The sequence below is a fragment of the Artemia franciscana genome, chromosome 8 (genome assembly GCF_032884065.1).
Source record: "Artemia franciscana chromosome 8, ASM3288406v1, whole genome shotgun sequence".
Lineage (NCBI taxonomy): Eukaryota > Metazoa > Arthropoda > Branchiopoda > Anostraca > Artemiidae > Artemia > Artemia franciscana.
The window spans coordinates 44843653-44868266 of NC_088870.1; the positions used below are offsets into that span (position 1 = coordinate 44843653).

Below are 24614 nucleotides of genomic sequence, written 5' to 3' on the forward strand. Positions count from 1 at the left end.
CAAAAACAAATATTTGACTTCAGCGATTTATTAAATTTTTCCATCAAGCACAAATAATACTGTGGTTTTAAAAGGGGGGGAGTTATGTCGGATTCACGTGCTTTTGGTTGCTTTGTTTATATTAATCCACTTCATTGGTCGTTGAAGGTTTTATTTCTTTATTCATAGTATTTGAATCCATTTTAGCTTTGATGCCTTACTCAAGCTACGTTATATTTACTGTAAGCTTTTTGTTGTTTTTTTTTTCTTAATTCCTTTCGCTCATTCGTTGATAAACGCCACTTCTCGGTCATTAACTCTGATATCAAACCCAGGCTGCCGTACCTGCAGGCAACGATCCATCCATTGTTTGTCTCTCTTTAGAATCTAACTTTAGTAAAATGTAAGTTAAATTTTCTGTATAGAAAGCGTGCCTCACCCCGCTCCCTCGCCATATGTACGACACATTTTTATTTAAGTCTATAATAGACTTAAATAAAAATGAAATGAGATGTTGAATGAAATAAACTACAAGTGATACCCTGGCAGATATTCCCAATTTTTATGATTCGATTTTGTTGAATAAGACTCCAAAATCAAAATTCCTATTGCAAAAAATGCTAAAAAAAAACAGAACTAAAAGATAGGAAAAAGCTGATGTGAAAATACCCCCTATTGACATAACTCTATCACTTTTTACTTCACAACTAACAAAATATGCCCAGCCCTTTATCTACGAGAGAAGTTTTAATTTACAAAGCTGTGCCTTTGGGTATGCAAAAATGTTGCTCCGATTAATGACATTGACTTTGAAGAAAGTGCCTTGGGCATCCCGCTACTTTTCTGCTCCGTCCTCCAGGCTGCTTCTTTGCTTCCAGGGATAAGTTTAGGCTGGAGAATTATTGTATGGTTTAGTGGACATATAGGTAATGCTGGGATGAGTATGTCCTAACCCAATGAGGCTGCAACCATTCAAGTGGGAAATAATGGATAGACCCTGCGCGTAAGTTAAATTTATACTGACATGATTATGAAGCAGATATGTGTGGCTATCTCAAATCTGTATCTACAATCTATTAAAATGAATCCCAGAATATTAAGTATTATTGAATCCCGAAAAGTTTGACGATGGAACTAAAAATATATTTATATTCTAAAATACAAGTTCCTAAACTTCCGAAGTTCATGGTAATTTTATTGAATTTCAGAACAAAGAATTCCTGAGAGGGGCGGAGCAAAGTCTTGGGGACGAGGGCAATGTGACAAAGGCGCTGATAATTGACAAACACAAGTTTATTGAAAATAGTAAAAAACACATAAGGGTGCCAGACAAATCTTGGAGGACCTATAGTCCACCCCACCCCTACTTCCTGGATCCATCCTGTCAGGAAAATCCTAATAAGAATCAAATTGTAAGTAATTGAAATGCAGATTGTAGCTTATACATTTCTGAATGTTGTATTGGTGCCTAAGAAACAGATAAACAAAACAAGGATATGTTTGGATACCGGGAGATATTTTTAAAGGATGTACGTGGCTTAGTCACCCGTTCTAAAACTCTAATCCTCATGAAGCCTAGGCACACATGCGTCTGATCCTTGGGAAAGGTACTAGAGAAATTTTCCTGGGAACGCGGTTTAAAGACAAAAACAGACCATACTAGGCCACAGTTCTTCTACGGGGGAAAGGAAATCTTTCATCAATCTTGAAACTAAGTTTGTAAAAATAAAAGTAGATCGGATCCACTCACCCTACATTGATTTTTTGACTCTTGAAGTTTGACTCTTTGCCACAATTCTACTTTTTAAAACAATTAAAAGCTTTAGCGTAAAGAGCGAGGGATTGCGGAGGGGACAACCCATTTCATATACGGAGTAATTTCTGTTCTTTTTAAGTTTTAATGTCGCTCCTTACTTTCAGCTAAGAAAATTCGTTTTTTTTATTTAATTTAGTAAAGAAAGCTGGTATTTCTGTTGAAAAGCAAGTACGCCTACCCTTATTAAATTGTTCCTGGCTATCTAAAAATTCTGATCGAAAGTATTTGGGGGCAAAAAGCGAGGGGGCGGGCTGCCTTCCTATCAATTTTGACTCTTAAAAGGGAACTAGAACTTCCAATTTTAAATCAATGAACCTCCTCCGAAGTTTATGGGACCGCCCTTTTCATAAGAACCTTATAAGGGCAACTTGCATAACTTACAGCCAGCCCCAGGCTTGGGGGCAAATTAAACGTAAAAAGCGGAAACAGTGATGGCTATTAAGGAAGCACCTCTCAAATCTAAAAATAGTAAATTTAAAACAAAAATCGAAAATGAAAACGATTTTTCTTCTAAATCAGATTTAGCAGGGAAGGGGGGTACTACCTTCGGTAAATGTTGGTATTACCGGAACAATTTTTTTGGGTCACGAAACTGTTGTTAATAGATGCATTTTGATTTTTTGAACATCTTTTCTCTCTTGCAAAACTACCGCAAACTCACCGTTATGGAGTTATTTTATGGAGTTGAACTAACCTACGCCACAGAGCAATTTTCGGTCTTAAAACGTTAGCGATTTCAAATCTTCGATCAACAAAAACGGAAATGATTGCAATTCTATATGTGTAAATACAAGAATATTTGGGCCGGAATAACTCCATAACGGTGAGTTTGTGGTAGTTTTGCAAGAGAGAAAAGAAGTTCAAAAAGTCAAAATGCATCTATTAACAATAGTTCCATGACCCCAAAAAATTGTTCCGGTAATACCAACATTGACCCCATCTTCCACCAATATCCCATTCTTTACACTAAAATGCAATCTTTGTAAACCAATGATTTAATAAATTGGCCTCATTTCTGTCCACTTGCTTTTCAAAATGAAACAGTTTTCCCAAATATGATCTGCCGCTTCTGCAACGAAGACGAAGCTACCATCCCCCAACAGCTGTTGATATCTTATTCCACACATACTATTCTAAACGATTGGGGAGCCGAAGTTACATCCTTCCCTCTATGTCTATCTGAAGGACTTTTCGAAGGAAGCAATAAATGTGGGTTAAAAATGGAGTTTCTTGGGCTTTGTGTATCCCTCCTTGCCTTAGAAGAATACATTAATTGGCTTCCCCTTTAATTGCTGGTGTGCGACTATGTAATGCTGTATAACCGTTAATTTGAATGGATAACAGTCTTTAATAGGGTCGCTCTGGGTCGCCTATTGCCAGCTTTGGGTCGCGTTTTTCAAGACTGAGAATAATCCTAATGCGGCACTACATAACCTCACAATATGTTTAATTTCTTATGCATTTTTTTTTCTATTTAGCTAAGAATTGATAATAACACTTTTTAACAGCTGGCCTTGGCTACATTCAAAAAAAAAATCAACAAACAAGATTGTGGTGCTGGCTCTGGGTAGCTTAGAATTTAGCTGAACATAATATGAGTGGGTTAACTCATAAATGTTGAGGTTAACTCAACATTAGCAAAACATTCGGCGCTCTTGACTCTGCTTAATTGGTTGCGCTCCAAACAATTTAATAACAATACTTGTAACAATATTTTTTTTTAATACATAAATATTGATTATTTGTCGGATAATAATCTGTCGGATTCGTGTATCCCTCTCCACCTTAGAAGAATAAATTGATTGGCTTCCTCTTTAATTGCTGGTTTGCGACTATGCAATACTGTATAATCGTTAATTTGAATGGATAACAGTCTATAATAACACGTCATTGTGTAAGGACTCTATATACGTTAGACTAACAAATGCCCTAACACGCTCAAGTATAACCTATATAACTTGAACACTAAATAATTAGCCCTATGATAGTTACAACCCGATTGGCTATCATATAAATTTTTCGGTTGCATTTTGAAGCAATTCAGACTGAACTTGATACCCTATGATGCAAAACGGCAGAAAATTGACTTTTGATGTGATGATATACTTTAGAAGTGCACTTAACTTGCGTCTAAATAGGCCGTTTTCTGAAAAACGTGGAAGTGGAACTGAGAACTTGGTAGCGTAGACTGCTTCTACCGCTCCATTTTTTTCTGAATTCAGAAAGAAAAGGTGCCAATACTTTTCGTACCCCTCTTAAGTTCCTACGAATCGCTTCAATACCAATAAAAAAAATACATAGATAATACGAGAAAGAGACATGGCTCTTTAATTAAGTTGCAAAATCGCGCTTCCTCTGTCAATGGCCCTCGTTGTACGGACAACAAATATGCTGAGTGAATAGTGTTTCACATGAATAAACATCAAAAATGTCATTCTGCACTAAAAACCATCGATTCTGAGTGGAAATTTGGCGGAAGTTCGTCAGCACTTTGCTTTTGATAGCGAGGATTATATATCAGAGAAGGGGGCATAGAATATATCTTATATGACAAAAATGTGATCAAAACTACATTTTGCATAAAAGTGTTTCATATATCTAGGGGGAGGGGGTACCTCAACATATCTTCTAGCAATAATTAGAATAGACAAGGCTATGGATGCTTTTTCACAGTTTAAAAAAGTTCGGAAGATTGGGAAGATAAATCTGCAAACCAAGATTAGGATGTTGTAAGCTACAGTGATGACAGTGATCAAATATAGGTTTTAAGCATGGGCACTCCAAAAAGCGGATGAAGTTTTGCTATATATTTTCCAGAGAAATTGCCTATGGATTGGTCTGGGTACCCAGGCCGACTGATCGTATTTCAAACAGTGATTTGTAAGAAAAATGTGCTTCAGTCCCGCTTTCTAGGGCTATAATGAGAGAAAGTTTGAGATAGATAGGGCACACTCTGGGGATGAAGGATGGCACATTGCCAAAGATCATTCTCGTCCAACCGTCTAGGGCTAAATGGAAAGCAGGTCTTTTGCGGTTGAGGCGGCAGGATGTCATAAAGAAAGGTTTGAGGGAAATGGGAATATCGTGGGAGAGTCAAAGAAGAGAGGCTTTGACAGTTTGTAATGGAGGAAGGAGCGTGCGTAGCTGTGCTGGCTTCAGGCGGCTTGTTGATGCGGTGAATTGTTTGTAGTAGTAGTAATAATAATATTTGGAGCACAAGGAACTACAATCACATATGCCTGACCTGGCCTTCTTTTAAAAAACTGTATTCCTCTGAAAGGATTTTATTGGTCTCACATCGCCTTTCCAGGATTAAATTGGCTTGGAAATTACTCCATCAAGTGTTTGACATGCATCAGACGAAACTTATTAATTGATCTTTCCGCCTGCATGCTCCCCGAAGAAGGCGACGACAAAGTTATTCCCGTCACCTGAAATGTTAAATAGATAACAATGGGATAATGTTTGAGACTGTATAAGTCATATTAATTTTTGTAATCCTGTTAGGTCTAGACTTTAAACTGACTTCACTTTCAACGCTTGACCTATTTCCAACCATTTGGGACAATTAGACCTTTCCGCCAATTTGAAAATTGGACGTTCTAGTTGAAGGTACGCTAATAAGAGTACAACTCTTTCAACTTGCCCACATTTTAATAAATTACTTATGGAAGTACAGGGCGGCGTCACACTTAAACTTACTTTTTTCTCTTACAGGTTTAGCAATTGTGGTTTGTACAGATTACTTTTGGGAAATCTGGGTGTGAAAAATCGACACGCGCTTATGAATTGTGCGGTTGGTTAGCTCTGAAGTTTGTGGGCATTGGGGAATTCCGTTTCTGCGTCCGTCTGTGGCTTTACAGAAAGTTAGTGATGCCTGAAACATTTTTAGCGAAAGTATTTTTCAGTAACTGAAGAATTTTAGTTGCTTGTGTACTAAGTTCCGTAATTTTGGCTTGTTCAAGATTGAAGATTTCTCTATCAGAGTTGCAAGAATTTTAGTTGCTTGTCTACTAAGATCTTTAATTTTGGCTTGTATGATGGGTGTGCAAGATTGAAGAAGATTTCTTTATCAGAAACATAAACTCGTCTAACTCCCCCCCCACAAAAAGCTTAATAGTCTCTAGCGTAAGTGAGTATGAATAAAAGCTAAACAAAGCACTAGTAAAGCGCAATTTTTTTTAAGAATTCCATGGATATTTGAAATTGTCACCCTAGTTTTGTTAATATATCTGCAAAGCAATAATATTGCTTTGTAAAGCAATAATTTCTGTTCGTTTAAGTTCCAACTTCGCTCTTTACTTCCGTAAGACAAATTTTTTTCTGAATAACATTTTTTTTTACTTTTTATTAAATAAACAAAATAAACCTTAAAAAAAGATTTTTATTTAATGTAAGGGATGAGTCTAAAGAAGAAAACGTGTTTTTTTTGTTAAAATAAGACTTGAAATATAGCCCATGTTTTACTTTCCCACTCCAGGAGCGTAATTTGTCGTAGGCAATAATTTTTATTTAATTTAGGCGGCCAGTCTAGAGAAATAAATATGTTTTTTTTTTGAACCGAAGAACATGAAATGTAGCCCGAGTTTTACTTCCTACCTCCCTTATACTTCCCACGGGATATGCTCAACTTTGTCATACTCAAATTTTTCAACTAAAGAGTCTGAGGGTATGTTTTCATTGGTATAGTTTAGAATTTGCACATCACAAATTCTGTTATTTTCATGAAAATGAAATTAAAAAATGGAATTTTTCATTACGTAGTTTTGTTTCTGAAACGCGTTTTTCAATTTTCACTTGCTAAGGGGGCTGGGAGGGTGATTGCAACGAAAGAGAAACCCCTGATTAAAGATGTTTGACCTTCCCTTATCCGCGGCCCTTATCCTTGGCCATATATCCTTAGCGTTATCCTCATTATGCTTCTCAGCCTATTCACTCCAGAAACGGTGCAAAAAAGTGCCATTTTTATGCCATATGGCACATTATGATGCATTTATCAGGACAGATTTGTAAGAGCCACGAAGATAGAGGCATTAGCTAATACATAAGCCATCAAACATCTTTCTGCGATCTTGCGATAGCTCCCCCTCCCCACCAAAAAAATTGAAATAAATAAGGAAACTCATGCTAACCACCCAAAAAGTGATTTTCTTGAAAAGATGAGGGTCTCAGAGGCTTTAATTAGGCATTTTAGACACTGATAAGGCAACTATCTATCTTAAAATTTACAGTTTTCGGCATTTTGACCCTCTTTGGTCTTAAAATTTACAGTTTTCGGCATTTTGACCCTCTTTGAGCAAAAAATCATATTTTGTCGCATAAACTGACCGAAAACGCCCATATTGTCTCATGATCGGTTTTGCCATGGGTGCATCCAATACCGTATCCCCATGGAGGGGTTTTTTATCCCCCCAATTTCTTCGGACTTGTAAGAACGCGACAAAAATGCATATAACAAAATTTTTGAATCGATTTAAAGACCCCTGAAAAAAATGCCCCTTCCCCCCAAAAAATCATGTATACGGCCCTGGTTGCAGAAATAGTTGAAAAGCCTGTCGTCTAGTGATGATCGATCTACTGGCTTGATAATTACTACAGCACCAATGTCATTATCATCTGACATTTCTGAGTAAATACGGAAGTCACTAAAACATTCACGTCGTACTGCAAGGCTTCATTTGCATATTGTAAACTTATACTAATAAAAAAAAGAAAAACAATTTAAAAGAAGAATTTATTTTCAATGAAAGGTCAAGAGCCGTATCAGACAGGTCGCGGTAGCAAACTGTAAGTAAGGAGGAACACGACTCATTAGTATCTAAAACTCTAAGAAATGGAATTTTAATATCGATAAATATCAAGAGAATTGTCTTATTATGCTGATTCCAAATAAATAAGATTCATATTAGTGTTACCCATTAAAGGCTACTAGTCTGAGAAAATTTACATAATTTTCAAAAAATGGGGGAAACATCCCCTAAAAGTAAAAGAATCTTAGCGTGTCAGAGAATTTTAATATAGACATTTCAAGCTACTATCTGCAAATATGTGTCATTTTGTATTTTTGTCAGAAGAAAAATCACGGATGCTTGTTAGTTTGTTTATTTTTTACTTTTCTTTTTTTCCCAGGGGTGATCGTAGCAAAGCAATGGTCCCAGAACATGGGGAGAGGACTTATTTGAACGTAAATTAAAAATTCTACTGTACTTTTTAAGTCACCGAAAAGATTGGAGGGCAACTTGCCCTCCTCCTACAACCCCTTTTCCCAAAATCGTCCGGTCAAAATTGTGTGATAGCAATTCTGTTCAGTATAGTTGAAAAATCTTCAAATTCATGCCTTTGTAGATTACAACCCCCCACCCCTCAAAGCTGCTGGGGATAGGTCTTTAAGTTAAAAATTTGGCCCATTCTTTACGTATAGTATTTGTTATTGGGAAGTATACAGACATTTTTCCGGGGGGATTTATGATATGGGTTGGTTTCCACAGTGATAATTTTCCATTTGGACGGAAATTTCCAGGGTTGAACGCTCCAGGGGAAATTTTACTGTGGAGGAGGGGATTTGACAGAATTCCTATACGAAATTGTTTTTGTTTCTCTTCCACTCTGTTTGCCTACTCTGTTTTGCATGTGGAAATGTTCTGGGAGAGTTGTCCGGGAACATTTTCAGCGAGTCTGGATTTCCGAGAAATAATTTCCATGGAAGGGGGATTCCCTGAGTTATCGGAAAAATGATTATAACTTAAAGTCTTTTTCAATTAAAGTATGCCAAGGAGAATTTTTCAAGCTGAATTTTCTACAAGCAATTTTAAGGAGGGGAGGGAAATTTCTGTGAAGATGGATCTGTCCGGAAGGAATTTTACCGCTGGTGGTGTATTTTACGTGGGAGAAACTTTGCACAGAGGAGTTTCCGGCAAGGAGAGCGAATTTTTCATGGATGCTGAGCCAGATTTACTGACATTATTTAAACAATGATCAGATATTAAATTAAAAAAAAGTTTTTCATCTGCAAGTAAGGAGCAACATCAAAACCAAAAACAATGCCCCTAAGCCGTTCCTGAGATACCGCAGATATGCCTTTTTGATAACCTGGATGCATGTAATGTGTTCTGATTCAGTTCATCACAACCCACAGCATTCCCTAAAATATTTGATTTAATACCCTAAGCCGTTCCTGAAATATCTCAAAAGCCCCCCCTCTTTCCATTATTAAACATATTTTTAAACCATACCCAATTTACATTATTTATGGCCCTTGCCTCGTGGCCTTTGGGGAACTTGTCATCCACGGAGGCATATTATTCAAACCTTTTGACTATTTTGAATAAAATGGTTATTTAAAAATTTTGTTTGGGTGTCTTTGATGGTAACAGGGGGAGGGATTAGGTAAACAAGAAAAAACGAGAGAGGGGATTTGTTGCCATTCAAAAGCTTTTGACTCTTAAAAATAGCAATAAAACTTTTAATTTCCCATGGAATGAGTCCCCTCTCAGGTCTCTACAATCACCCCTTCCATATGAATTTGTCTGGGAAATAAATAAATAAATAATTCACTGATTATTATGACAATTTACTTCAATATATGCGGTAGCGCTATCTCTGATAAGGAGATACACACTAACCAAGCATAAAACCGTTTTCCAAAGTTTTATGATAGGTGGTTCAAAACCTCCTGATAAGGATTTTACACCATGAAAATTGGATATGCCATCTTAAAATTTCTATTCCTTGGTGTTTGACCTTCCTTGGGAATAACTGATTTAAAGTGGCGCAAAATGGCAGAAAGCGCCACTTTGTAGTGACACCATCTCTTTTATTACTTAAAAATGGCACTAGATATTGCGATTTTCTTTCAAATGAGCCCTTTGACAACATTCTAATATCACTAGTTCAACATATATATATATATATATATATATATATATATATATATATATATATATATATATATATATATATATATATATATATATATATATATATATATATATATATATATATATATATATATATATATATATATATATATCAAAGTTCCTAGCCGTTTTAAGTTCTTCTGTCACTCTTTAGCTGCATTAAAAAAAAAAAAAAGTTTTTAGATTATTGTTTTATTAAAAGCAATTACTTGTTTAATTCAATCACTGTTTGCGATTTGAATATATGTTTCTATTTTGTAATTTTTAGCTCTATTTAAAATACTTCAGTGTCATCCACATATCATTGCTGTCAAATTAGAAGTGTTTTGCGCAAATCCTCGTCATCCAGTAACTCTTCTACCATTTTAGACTAAGAACCGGCTGGGTTGTATTAAATTAACTGAGAACACTGAACCCGGACTCAATGTCTCTCCGGGTTGCTGCATTTAGATCTTGCACTGGGCAATTAAGTGAAAAACTCATGTATTTTTCGAATAATTTGGAAATAAAGTTTTACGGAGGAGAACAAGAGTTATAAATATCTTTCTTTTCTAAATAAATCTGCTCGATTTGATTAAATACATTAGTTTATGCAGGTTAATTTGTTCGTGATCCAAAATAGACATTTAATCAGAGTTTCGGCTGCGTATTATTTAATAGGTCTTTTCAGCCGTTTATCTATTCTACTTAGACTACTCAAGTTATAAATTCAAACTTCCTCAGGCTTAACCTTCTTTTCACTCTTGCTCGTAAACCTAAATTCAATAAAGAGACTAACTCCAACTCCTGAAACCTTGAGTGTCTAAGTCGAACGCCAAATTAGATCTTGCTTCTTACCACTAATTAAATAAGTAAAAAACAAGTTTTTTTTTTTAACTGCAAGTAAGGAGCGACATCAAAACTTAAAACGAACAGAAATTTTTTCCGTATATGAAAGGGGTTGTCCCCTCCTCAACACTTCGCTTTTTACGCTAAAGTTTGACTCTTCGTCACAACTCTACTTTTTAAAACAATATAAAACTACTTTTTTTTAAACAATAAAAAACAATAAAAAGGCAGACAAAATTTTTCTCACTTTTTTTGTTAGTTGATTTTTCACTTGAGCTACTACATGGCAACACTTAGTTTGAAAAGAAACGTTCATTGTGTGAATATGTCCATAAGAACAGGGGTGCAGTCAGTTTAAAATGTCATTCCACAATTCGATGTTCATTTTTTCTTTATAGAACTCGCCAAAAATAATTATTGACCAATATATTTTCCTGTGGATGTCTCTTCTTTCTGTGACTAATTTTTTGAGTGGGGGGGGCAAAACATTTATGAGGGGAATAAAAATTTAGTAGGGGTCTAAAAAATATAGGGATGCAAATGCCTCATTTTTTTAATTTTGTAAATGAAAATACCAAAAAAGATATTTGTCACCAAAAATACCTCAAATAAAAGTCATTTTTCAAAATCAAGGGGATAGGGCTAAAGAGTTTAAGAGATGACCCATGCTCCTTCACATTAATTAACATCACTAGTGAAATGTAACGGATGCACTGCCTCTTTAAGGCTTACAAATTTATAAAATATGTGCCAAAAGGTGATAAAACTACGATAAAGTTAGGATGTCCGTCAGTATTGCCTGAATGATTCATCTTCCCTGACTCCCAAACATTCTTGGCTCTTTCACTGCTCTCCTCCCAAACCAAAAAAAATACTCCAATCTTTGCTCGGATGTTGTTACTATTTTACCTGGAGAGCTACTTTCTATTAGGGTGGTCCTAGAAACTTTGACAAAGAGTACATTTCCAAAAGTTGACTAACCCATAGTTTAGAAATTGCATGTTACCTTCAAGGTACCACCTTTCCCAATTTATAAAACAATTTGCCTTATTTTTCTTAAGACTTGTTACAAGATCTTATCATAATTTAATGACTCTTATTCATTCTAGAAAAAGGACCACCGCATAGACTAAAGTCTTGCAAAGGGTTTTGATCCAATTAAATTTGAATTTAACGCTATGAGAAGTGAGTTAGACTACAAAAATTGTAACTAGCCTTCCTGTTGGATTTTTATCACTATTATTACGCTTGCATAAAACCAAGACCTTCTTTCTTTGTCCACAAAACATAAATTTATCCAGTATAATGAATTGAGAAGGAAGCAGTAAATTTTTGAATAATGAAATACTAGCAGCAGTTGGGTGTTTGTAGGGAGTAAAAAACTGATTTTTTTAGCTAGCTAATTTAGTAAAGTTATTAGAAATATTAATATAATTTTTACATCCCGACGAGGGATGACTCTCTCAGAAATCAATTACACCAGATGGTGCGTGCAAGCGCGGCGGAATTGTACTAGAAGCTTTAGGGAATGTGTCAGGTGAGGCAGAACTGTGCTAAACATTTTGGGGAGTGTGCCAAGAGTAGTGGAACTGTGCTGAACACTTCGGAGAGTTTGCCAAGCGTGGCGGAACTGTGCTAAACGCTTCGGGGAGTGCGTAAGCATGGTGAAACTCTGCTAAACGCTTTGGAAAGTGTGCCAAGCGTGGCGGAACTGTGCTAAACACTTTGGGGAATGTGCAAGGCATGGCGAAACTGTGCGACACATGTGGTGCTCCAACATATACACTAGGTGGTGGCAATTCAGGACCCCCGCATCCTCATTCAGGATCCCAAATTTGAAAATATATACGATCGCTTAAATACTGGTTCATCGTGGAAGTAGTCTTCTTTGCTGTTTTTACAATCAGTAGAAAGGTTGAATTAGTTAGTTTTTACAATCAGTAGAAAGGTCAACGCTATTCAAAGAGTAAAAATTGAGAAAAAAAAATGGTGTAATGAATGAAAACAAAAAGTTCTAACTCTGAAATAATATAGAATAGCGACTGAAAAGGCTAAAGTACTTTACAGAATTGCAAAAATTGAGAAAAAAATAGTATAATGAATGAAAAAAAAGCTCAAACTCTGAAACAATATAAAATAGCAACTGAAAAGGCTATCTTACTTTACAGAATTACAAAAATTGAGAAAAAAAATGATGTGATGAATGAAAACAAAAAGATCCAACTCCGAAACAATATACAATAGCAATTGAAAAGGTTCCAGTACTTTACATATAAATTTGATAAATAAATAAATTACATATGCACTATACTATATAGATAAATAAATTACAGAAAAATCAAACAGTTCGTGGTAAAGAACTGTAGTAAGGAGCGACCCGGCTCAATAGTAACCGAAACTCAAAAATGGCATTTTGATACCAATAGCTGCATCAATAGAATTGCATTTTGATACTGATTTTAAATATATAAGGTTCGTCAAGTTTAATCTTACCCATCAAAAGTTACGAGCAAAAGAAAATTTGCCTTATTTTAGAAAATAGGGAGAAACACCCTCTAAAAGTCATACAACCTAACGGAAATCTCACCATTAGATTCAGCATATCAGATAAACTTAATCTAGAAGTTTCAAGCTCCTATCTACAAAAATGTGGAATTTTACATTTTTTGCTAGAAGAAAGACCACGGATTCGTGTTTATTTTTCCCCCCAGGGGTGATTGTACCGACCCAATGTTCCTAGAATATTGGGGGAGGGCTCATTTGAATGGAAATTAAAATTTTCAGTGCCCTTTTTATGTGACCATAAGGATTGGAGGGCAACTTGGCCCCCTCCCACGCCCGTTTTTCCCAAAAATGAACTGATCAAAATTTTTGCTATAGCTATTTTGCTCAGTATAGTTGAAGATCAAGTAATTATGTGTTTAGATGAAAAATGACCCCTCACAGTCCGTGGGGAGAGGCCTGTAAGTTATGAAATTCGCCCATTGTTTACGTACAGTATTTGTTATTTTGAAGCATACAGCCATTTTGGGGGGGGGATTTGTGCTTGAGGTGGATTTTTATGGGGAGAATCTTCCTTGGGGAGGAGAATTTCTGGGAAGTGAATATTCGAGGAGAAATGTTACACTGGGATTTTTGATAGAATCACTACAAGAATTTTTTTTAGTTGTTTTGTATATTCTTTGCCAAATTTGTTATGTGACTATGTTCCGGAGGAATTATTCAGGGGTTTTTTCCGCGTGTTTTGTTTTCCGGGAAATAATCCACACGGAAGGGGATATTTCTGGAGTGATCAAGAAACCGATTAGAGATTAAAGTCTTATTCAAATGAAAGAATGCCAAGGAGATATTTTTTAGGGTGAATCGTCAGTAAGTAATTTTACAGGGAAGGGGGATTCTCGGTGTGGATGAAACTGTCTGGAGGAAATTTTAAGGGGAGCGGTGGACTTTACGTTGGATGAAATTTCCACGGAGGAGTTTACTGTGAGGGGAATGGGTATATTTCATAGTGGGTGTGCCAGATTTACCGACATTATTTGGAAGACGAACAGAAATTATGCCATATAAGAAGGGTTGCCCCCTCATCAATACCTCACTTTTTACGCTAAAGTTTGACTGTTAACTAAAATTGAAACACGGATATTAGAATAGGAAGCTTTTTTTAAAAGTGCTAACAGCTTTAGGGTAGAGAACAAGGTATTGAGGAGGGGGGCAACTCTTCATATTCGAAATAAATCCGCCAAAATTAATGTGCAAATTGTGGTTTAATTTTTCATGTACGGTAAGCCAAATTCAAACCTGCATTAGTTGAAAAACGTTCAGAAATTAAATAAAAAAACGAGTTTTTTATTAAAAGTTAGGAGTGACACTAAAACTTAAATCGAACAGAAATTATTGTGTATATGAAAGGGGCTGTCCCCTCCTCAACACCTCTCTCTCTCTACGCTAAACTTTTTATTGTTTAAAAAAGTAGAGTTTTGATAAAGAGTCAAACTTTAGCGTAAAGAGTGAGGCATTGATGAGGGGACAGCCCCATTCATGCAAGGAATAATTTCTGTTCGTTTTAAGTTTTAATGTTGCTCCTTATTTTCAGTGAAAAAAAACAACTTGTTTTTTTGTTATTTATTCACTAGCAGGAACCGATACAGTCATACTTGAATACATTTTCAAGGCAAACGTTGGCCCGTTCCAGAGCTGCAAAATTAGAATTTAAATTTTATTTGATCAGACTAAAAGGTGGCTTCCAAGCCGGTGCCCCCCTACGAACCAGTTCCTGGGATAGGCTACCCCATTGCCCTTCTTGAATGCGTCGCTTTCCCTTCATTAAGACTAATGGGTGATATGGATTAGAAAGCTATGAAAGGAATTAGGATAATTCGTGTAGTATGGGCAATAAGAAAGGAGAGAAGTTCCCATCTTACTAAGGAACAATCGTTTATTTTGGAAAATTCTACTTTATTTCTTCAAGCAAATACACTAAATGAGTTTTTTTTTTCTTGAAGCATTGTTCTTGCGATACTTGAATTGGGATGTAGGGACTGCGATTTGACGGGTAGTAGCCCTGCTTATATTTAGGGTACCTCATTTTTACTTAAACGTAAAAATACTTCAAAAGAAAGAAAAGTGTGGCAATTAAAACTATAACCAACATAAATGTACTCTGAATATGAAGGAGTCATACAACTCCCTCTATCTTTTTGATCTAAAATTTGGCGAATTTGCTCTAACACAAGGGTAATTTCACAACGCCTCAATAATGGGAGAGCTTACTTATCCACATTCGCCATCAATAATAAATTTTTTAGTTCAAATATTTCGAAAGGCTATCAGTAAATAAGAAAAAATTCCCATTAACTACATTTTCGGAACTCAAAACTTTTTAGCAAGCGCTATACTATTTTAGCACAAAGAGCAAGAGGTGGAGGAGGTGACACCTTCCTTCATGTACAAAATAATTACTGTTCGTTTCAATGCTGCTCTTGACTTTCACTTTAAAAAAACTTATTAAAACTATGCAGCTAAGACGCCATCTTCAGCAGCAGCTAATTCAAATATTAAAAATTGTTACAAAGTAAAATATTTATTTAGTATAAAGTAACATTTCAAATGATTCCCGAGTAAATAAAATCTCTAGTAATGACCAAAGTTGGGTTCTGTTGCCAGTTTCTTGTAAACAGTATATGAGCTCACGTTGAAAGGAATTTAGTAAATAAATAAAGCATATTTGAAGAAAGCTTCTCGCACGATGAGTACACAATGTTTCTTTCTTTTTTCATTATGTTAGTCAAGTCTATCCTTCAGAATCCAAGGTCACTCGTATTACCTGGGATGCACCTAAAAGTGTTATTTAGATCTTACTTAAAGTATGTTCTTTGGTACCTCGGTAACCTAACTTAATCAAGCGGTAGTATATAGGGCTGCCAATTTTTTTTTTTTTTATTTTTTTTTTTTTTTGGTCGAAGTGACAAAATAAGAAAAATTGGGACAATCTTACCGCCACTCGAGGTCAAACTTAAATACCTATAGTTTAAAGTTTAAACCTTCCTATAGTTTTACCTGCTTGGTTACCATTTTTAGCATTCAATCAAGTTGATATTTTTGGACAGGGTTGCAAAGAAAAAACAAAGAAAAACGAAAAACAAAACGACGGAAAACAAAGAAAATAAATACAAAACTGGAATGGGAAAAATTTCTCATCAGTAAGAAAATACAGACCAGAATAGGGCAACAAACAGAGAAGGAGCAAAAATCAACTCTAACGGGGGGTTGACTTTAAAAAAAAAACTTCTCTTTGGCATCCCTATTTATCTGTTTTCAACTATTCAAGCAGGTAGCCAGAAACAGTGTTGCCATAAAAGTTACATTCGTACTAATTTGATTTTGTCTTAACAACATTGCTACTTTTGGTATTTTGGCAATGAAAAACTTGAATTCCATTATTGGCAACACCAATCTACGAAAATGCAGTGGGAGGCAAGGATCTTTTTTTATATTTTAAAATGAAGTAAAAAAAAAAGTTTTCAAATTTAAGGAGGGGTAGTTCCCTTTTTTCTGATCTGTTAGCGAAAATACCAAAAAAAAACATTTTTCAAAATATATGCTCGGTTGTCCCCTTGCCTCCCGCGATTAGAAACCCCTGTTCATTACTCTCTAAATCGGAACCAGAACTTTTTTTGTCTGTATCTGAAACTATTCAAACATTTTTAAGTTAAATTTTAGAGTGAGGGCACAGAAACCCCTCAATCGATGGACAATTAACCCCCCCCCCCACTTCTCCAGGAAAAAGGGCGCAATTTCTGAATTTAGAATTAATTAAGACCTGGAATCAAATTTCCATTTCCGATGGGCTATTACAATCCCCAAATTTCATGATGCAAAAAATGGGTTGTTAAATGCCAAATTTTGGCATTCTACACCGGGCTGCTGACTGAGATATGCTATCACTTTTGCTGCCCAAAGGCTCCTCCCCTAGACACCATGTGTCAAGCTTTAATTTTTAGGGAGGAAAGAAACATCAATTTTTAATAATAAAATATGCTTTTCAGCATTTGACTGAACTTAACAATAGACCCTAAGAGTTTGTTGCGTTTGATAAATTTCTGCTTTTCCAATTGTGAGTCAACTGGCAAAAAGAGGCTAAGGGCCCATTCAGAATGAGATTTAAATATTACCAAGGTTGAACTAGCGCTAATTTGAGACAATAAGGATTTTCATAGAAGTTTTGATTGGCTGAAATACCGTGTAGAAACTCCTGATTGACTCAAATTAGCGCTGGCTAAATCTCAGTATTAGCAAAATATCATTGTAAATGGCCATTAAGCCAGATAAGATGATCAATTCAGCATAGCAGTAATAAGCTATTCATGTTTGAAAAGAATCTCTGAAACTAATGGCTACTGAAGGTGATATTTGTGTTACGTCTTTTTAAGAGGTCAAAAAATGTGTAATTTGCCTCAAAACCCTGAAAACACGAAGCTAACATTTTAGAATAAATTTGCCCCCCCCCTTTAACAGCTAAAAAATTTTCTTCACTGGGTCTCAAGACCCTTCAAGCACAGATAGAATGCTGTGTTGAAGACAGTTTTTTGCTTTTTTATTAGCTTTCTGCTGTGAATGCAAAATACAATGTAAAACAAGAGCTAAGACCTCATATGGCACTTGTGACGAGGCCGGAAGAGCCAAGAGCTCATATGGTATGAGCTCTATCAAAATTCTAAGAATCGATAGACTGATTTAAAAGGAAAATTAGAGGCTTAATGCCGGTCGGGATTTAAAATAAGAACTCTGAGTCACGAGGTCCTTGTACATATCAAAATTTTTTAAGATCCGATCACCCACTCTTAAGTCATAAATACCTCATTTTTTTTCTAATTTTTCCTCTGCCTTCAGCCCCCAGATAGTCGAATTGGACAAAAAGACTTTATCAAGTCAATTTGTGCAGCTCCTTGAAACGCCTACCAATTTTCATCGTCCTAGCACGTCCAGAAGCACTCAACTAGCCAAAGCGTGGAACCCCACCCCCTAACTCTCCCAAAGAGAGCGGATCCAGTATGGTTACGTCAATCACGTATCTATAACTTGTTTTTATTCTTCCCATCAAGTTTCATCCCGATCTCTCCATTCTAAGTGTTTTCCAAGATTTTCGGTTTCCAAGATTTCTGTTTCCCCCCTCCAACTCCCTGTGTCCCCGGATCTGATCCGAATTGAAAATAGAGCATATCAGACATAAGATCCTTCCATATATGTCAAGTTTTCATTAAGATCCGATCACCCATTCGTAAGATGAAAGATACCTCAATTTTCATGTTTCCAAGAATTCCAGTTTCCCCCTCAAACTCCCCCAATGTCACCGGATCTAGTCAGGATTGAATATGAGAGCTCTAAAGCGCAAAATTCTTCTACATATCAAATTTCATTAAGATCTGATCACCCTTTCGTAAGTTACAAATACCTCATTTTTTCTAATCCCCCCCCCCCCAACTCCACCAAAGAGAGCGGATCAGGTCCGGTTATGTCAGTCACTTATGTTGGACTTTTGTTTATTCTTCCCATCAAGTTTCATCTTGATCTCTCCGCTTTAAGTGTTTTCCAAGATTTGCGGTCCCCCCCCAACTACCCTTCCCTCAATGATACTGGATCACGTTGGGACTTAAAATAAGAGATCTGAGTTACGAGGTCCTTTTAAATATGAAATTTCATTATGATCCGATCACTCCTTCGTAACTAAAAAATACCTCATTTTTTTCTAATTTTTCAAAATTAACCGTAATTTAACCGTCCAAAGTTGGTCGAATCGGGGAAACAAAAATTTTCTAATTAAGTCTGGTTCCTTATACGCCTGCTAAATTTCATCGTCCTAGTTTACCTGGAAGTGCCTAAACTAGCAAAACCAGGACCGACAGACCGACCGACAGAATTTGCGTCGCTTTATGTCACTTGGTAGATACCAAGTGCCATAAATAGTACTTATAGTCAAGTCGGAAAATGAGTAAAGGAAAAGGTCTTTCAACATAAACTGGTAGCTTAATATAAGTATCGGCGGACACCACACTGCCCTTCCATAATATAAATAAGAAAATGAAATAAACAAGGTACTATTTTCAGCAAAATGTCAGCAAAATTTTTTCTAAGTGAATATTTTAGCGCAGATAAATGTGAATTAAGACTTGATGTTAAAATGCATTGTATCAAAGGCTTGTAGCAAAGCTTTTTAAGACAGAAACGTAAAATAACAGGAACGTAAGCCTTTTGGTTGCGAAACATGCGTAACTTTACTTCCATAAGCCATGAAACCATTCCAATTACCCTCTTATAACGCATACTTAGGAATTGTGCTGAAAAATGGAAAGGAAATTTTAACATTACATTACTTTAAAACATTGATATCGACTTAAGCCAAGAAGAAGACTTTTGAAGCAAAACAAAAAACACATTCTTTTTCAGTTTATGTGAATTTGATCCCACCGTCAGCAGTGTGACAAAAAGTGAGGTAAAATAAAGTAAAGAACAGTTCACTGGACTTTACAGTCCCTAGTGGCGGTGCTGATCTCCGTTTCGCGGTCCTTCAGCCAGGATGTGCAAGGGGGAGGGGCAACCTTCCTGCGCTTTCGTAAACCCTCCCTGTTTATCTCCCTCAGATTTCTCCAGGTACCCATTTAGAGGTGGGTAGGCTCCAGATGAGGTTACAGAGTCACGCCACGGACCCCCATAACAAACCAAATAACCAGCAACATCAGGAATTGAACCCATGTCAGACGGAAGGACACTCTGTAAAATGCTAAAGCAGATGTTGCATTCGCGTAACTCCTTGTGGAACACCAAAAATCAAATCTGTTAATAATAAATCTAAAAGAATCAGGTTGAAAGCTAGCAGGCGGTAAAACTAGGAAGAAATTGTTTCACAAGTATTCAAAAGCGGGCTGGCTATAATAATAATAATAACGATAATTTATCCACACAAGAGATGTGACAAAGCGAATAAAAAACAAACTAACAATCAATAGCACTTGATATCCTATTCATAATTAATTAAAAAACAATTCATCGTCAACCTATAAAAAAAAATCTCTATGGTTCAGTACGAGTTTCAGGAGTTTCTCTAGCTTTAGAGTTTCTCCATAAGTATGTTTTCTTAGTTTGACCAATCTTTTACAATACCCTAAAAAATGCAAAAGATTTCCCCAATGCCCCAACACATTGGGGCAATAAGGTCTCTTTTGCTGCCTAGCCTAACCCATATACTTCCTTCATTCCCTAATCGGTAGCCCGTCCCCTCTCATACTAACATACAACCCTAGACGTCCCAAGTATAATTTATAGGTTGGTTGCCACTGATATGAGCCAATTTGCCATTATATATAATACTCTTGTACCATAAATTATTTGGTTTACAACTGTAGTACTATTGTAAATATTAATCTTATGCTACGTCTTGATCAAAAGATGGTACTTTTTATGCGTCTGGCTTGTGCTATCTGTGTCAGAAATCAAACGTTTTTGGAAGAAGCGTCAGATTGGACTTAAAGGAGTCATTATTACCTCTAAATGAGTCAATTATTGCAAACTGCTTGACAGATCAATCAGGAAATATTTTTGCAGGGCAGACATTTCCTGGGGTGGGTTATATTTTTTGTTTGTTTTTGTGACTATGTGTTTGAATATGGACTTTTTTTGCTAAGTGAGTCAATTTTTAGGGCAAGTACAAAGCGATTGCTTCGTGGAGAGATGGCAAATAACAATAAATACTAGGTGAATTATGAAAAAAATATAAAAGAAATGAGATAAATCCTAATCATGAGATGAAAGGGAAGACTAGTCTAAAAGCCCATATTTCTGTGGGTGCTAGGCTTATTCCCCCTCCCCTGGAAAATTTTTCCACGGAATAGCCCCTCCCCGTGGAATATTAACCCCGGAAAACCAACCCTACTAAAAGTTTTCCATCCGGATAATTCTCTACCCCCAAGGAAAATCCCCCGTGGAAAATTACCCCGGGCAATTCCCCACGTGGGAAACTTCCCTACATACAAAATTGAGCAGCCACAGAGAAAGAATGATAAACGAAAATAATGAAGAATGGCAGGAATTTTGGTATACTCTGCCGATATTGGTAGTTAATTGGTACCATATATTGGGTGTACAATATTGGTTGTTAATGGTAATTCCCCACGTGGGAAACTCCCCTATATACAACATTGAGCAGCCACAGAGAAGGAATGATAAACAAAAATAATGAAGAATAGCAGGAATTTCGGTACCAATATTCCCAAATATAGGCGGAGTATGTGATGTACAATTCCTATAGTATTTACTTTTACGCTTTTATTTAATTTAAGTCTTTTTTCGTGCTTCTGATGGTGGAGCTATCGTAGCAGGGTAAGATAAAGTTTAATGTTGGGGCTATGTGACAGTTATTAACCACGAAGGCAAACTTATTAAACTTTTCGAAGTTTTTGAAACGAAACAAATATCTCCAAATTTGATTCGAATCCCTATGATATTTTATGGGGTTGTATGGCCTCTATGATATTATAGGCTAGAGGAGGGCCGGATAGCAGAAAAGTAACCGAGAGAGATGCCTTCAGTAGCTTTTGGCCTTTAAAAAGAACACAAGAACTATCAATTTCAATTGAATTATCCCACTCCTAAATCTGTTAAAATTTGAAGTGAGTAGGAAGAAAGATTCTTGCACTTTCCTTGCCCTAGTTTTTGGTTGTATTTTGATGAGAAGCAATTTTTTAAATTTTCCTTCTGCATTGGGGCCTACTTGCCCCAACATTTCATAGCTTTATGTAACTTTTGGGCCAATCAAAAAAAAATGGGCGCTTTTTTGAGCCCACTTGTTGAACAAGAGACCAGTTTCAACAAGATCAATTTTTTGAATAATTTCCGGTACATTGGTCTGCTTGGCACAAGGACTTAAGGGTATAAGTTTCAAATTGATGAGGAAAGAAATTTGTTTTGCCTCATTCCAACACCTCCCCCGTATACCTCTTCATATGTTTTTCTGAAGGCTCGGGAAGATTTAGATAGTACATAAAAATGCACTCTTCTCAGCATCTTTCTCCCTCCCTACATAATGACCCACCACCCCTCCTTCATAATAGCTGGTGAACAAGTATACACTTTTCTTCGTTTTTAGTTGCCTTCGCTTTGGATACTCAATTTTACATTTGGAGAAAATTTTCCGAGAAGAAATTATCAGGGGGATTTTCCGGTGGGGGGAATGAGCTAGAACCGCTTCCTGTGAAGGTTTTGCTTCACATCATGAAAGATGAATCACCCTTATTATTGGATAAACTACCTAATGTTAAATATTATCCCGTTTTGAAGGATTTTTAGATCTTACGCAGGACCTTTTCTTTGAATAGGAGTATGGGATTTCCAGGGGAAAATTAAAAAAATTAGAAATTCTTAATAATTTTTCGCACTTGTCATTAGTATAATAATTGCTTTAATGAAAGACGAGCTTCAAGTTCGAAAAGCCGTTTCTACATTTGCAAAAGTACTTCAAGATTTATGTTATAACCAAACTTGTGATTTCCGTACTCCTCAATATTGTCAAACTTTATTTAAAGTAAAAGCTTAGTTAACTATGCGTTGTTTTGTACATCATGAAATTTGGACTTTGAATACCTCCAACGGGGCGTGGACATTTCTAGGGGTTTGTTTTAATAAACATAATTTAAGGGGGGAATTCCTGACCTGCGAAAAAGCTTTCAAAAACGGAAAAGTAGAAACCTTGAGTCAGAGCCACAAATTTGTGTTTATTTATAAGAAAAATTATGCAATCCATGGGATAAATGTTGAACTTTGACAAGGGACTGGACGCTATTATTAGTTTATTTAGACCATAGACAACCAGCAATTGTCTCAAAAGTGATGGCTATGCAGATGAAGACATTAAATGGTATGTAGGTGTTTGTAACAAGATTTCAAAACAAAGGACAATTTATCTTCCCACGACTTTGCATACTTAAAATAAAAAGTAAAACAATAGGCATAACAAAATGCAATTGGCTTTGCTTAATTATCTGTATAAGAGTATACAACGGTGTATACAACACCGTAAAGCTTAAAATCTGACGACCTAATAATGTCCTAAGTTTGTTTTCCTTGGTCCCTTAGTTCTTTATGTTTACTAAGACTTTTTGTACATTTAAGGATTTTTGTGTTAATATTTTAGCGTTCCATGTGAATTTCATGTGCTATGAATTTTTTTTTCTTTTGTTATTTACCACACTCCACTATTTCTTGTTTTCTTTATAAGCGATAATAAACGATTGTTTTATCTTAAATGTATTCGTTCACCCAATATATTTCGCTAAGTTGTTTGATGAAACTCAAACTAAGAATGTTTCGCCTTTTTTCACACGGCTTTTTTCTAGGGGAGGGGGGCAATTTTTCTACTCACAAAAGAATATACACTAAACTGTTTTTTATTTTTTATTGCCTGTTCTCCGAGACGCTCTATAGCTGCATACACAAAACTGACGAACGAAAAACAAAATTTTTAAAGAAAGAGTATCTTAATAAGCCCATTCTTTTTCATTTGGTTAGTGCATAAATAGGTGTTTAAAGCCGCACAATATGAAAAAAAGTCTTAAACTTTCTTTCATTTCATAAAAAGTATCATAAATTGTAAGTTGGTACTGAGGATAACGCTGACTTTAGCCAGCCTGCTCCTCAAAGCTTGTGAAGAGGACAAGAAGCCCCCCACCCACCGCTCTTCAATTGTTTCTTCAATTGTAGATAATTTCCTATAATGTTATGGCCTGTGGAATTTAGAAGCATTTTGTTCCAGCTTTTTTACTTATTTTGTTCAATCTCACTAACCATACTTAACTACAGCATACCAGTGTTGCCAACGCTTTAAAATAAACTGTACCAAGTATAATTGTATCGCAAGAGATTGATTTTACCATCTGAATAAATTAAAAGATAACAAGTTTTTTATTTAACTGAAAGTAAGGAGCGATATTAAAACTTAAAACGAACAAAAATTACTCCGTATTTGAAAGGGGCTGTTCCCTCTTCAACGCCCCGCTCTTTACGCTAAAGTCTGAATCTTTCTCTCAACTCTACTTTTTAAAACAGTAAAAAAATTTAGCGTAAAGAGCGGGGCGTTGAGGAGGTAACAGCCCCTTTCATATACGGAGTAATTTCTGTTCGTTTTAAGTTTTAATATCGCTCCTTAATTTCAATTAAGAAAAAACTTTTTTTTTTCAAATTTAATTTCTGAACGTTTTGAATTAATGCATATTTTGATTTTGGTTCTCCGCACATGAATAATTAAAACAAAATTTGCATATTAATTTATTTTTATGGCTAAATGGCTTTCTCATAGTTTTAATTGGACGATTTTGGGAAAAAAGGAGCGGGGAGTAGGCCTAGTTGCCCTCCGACTTTTTGGTTACTTAAAAAGGCAACTAGAACTTCTAATTTTTTACGAGTGTTTTCATTGGTAAAAGATCGTAACGAATTTTTGTATTCTCTTGTTTTCATTACGTATATGAGGGGGTTCACCCCCTCGTCAGTACCTCGCTCTTTACACTAAAGCTTAAATTTTGTCCCAATTT

General features: G+C 35.9%; 1 protein-coding gene across 3 annotated transcripts in view; it reads left to right on the forward strand.

Annotated features, from left to right (window-relative positions):
- Positions 1-24614, forward strand: part of LOC136030476 (PAS domain-containing protein cky-1-like) — a 134514-nt gene that overhangs the window by 15481 nt on the left and 94419 nt on the right. Inside the window, exon 1 of one of the 3 annotated variants that reach the window (XM_065709487.1) lies at positions 872-982. The exons of the other annotated variants lie outside the window; for them this stretch is intronic. Coding sequence (XP_065565559.1) covers positions 936-982 — 47 coding nt within the window. The 5' untranslated portion in view covers positions 872-935. Of the gene's footprint in view, positions 1-871; positions 983-24614 lie in introns of those variants that run through there. 3 annotated transcript variants of the gene reach the window in all.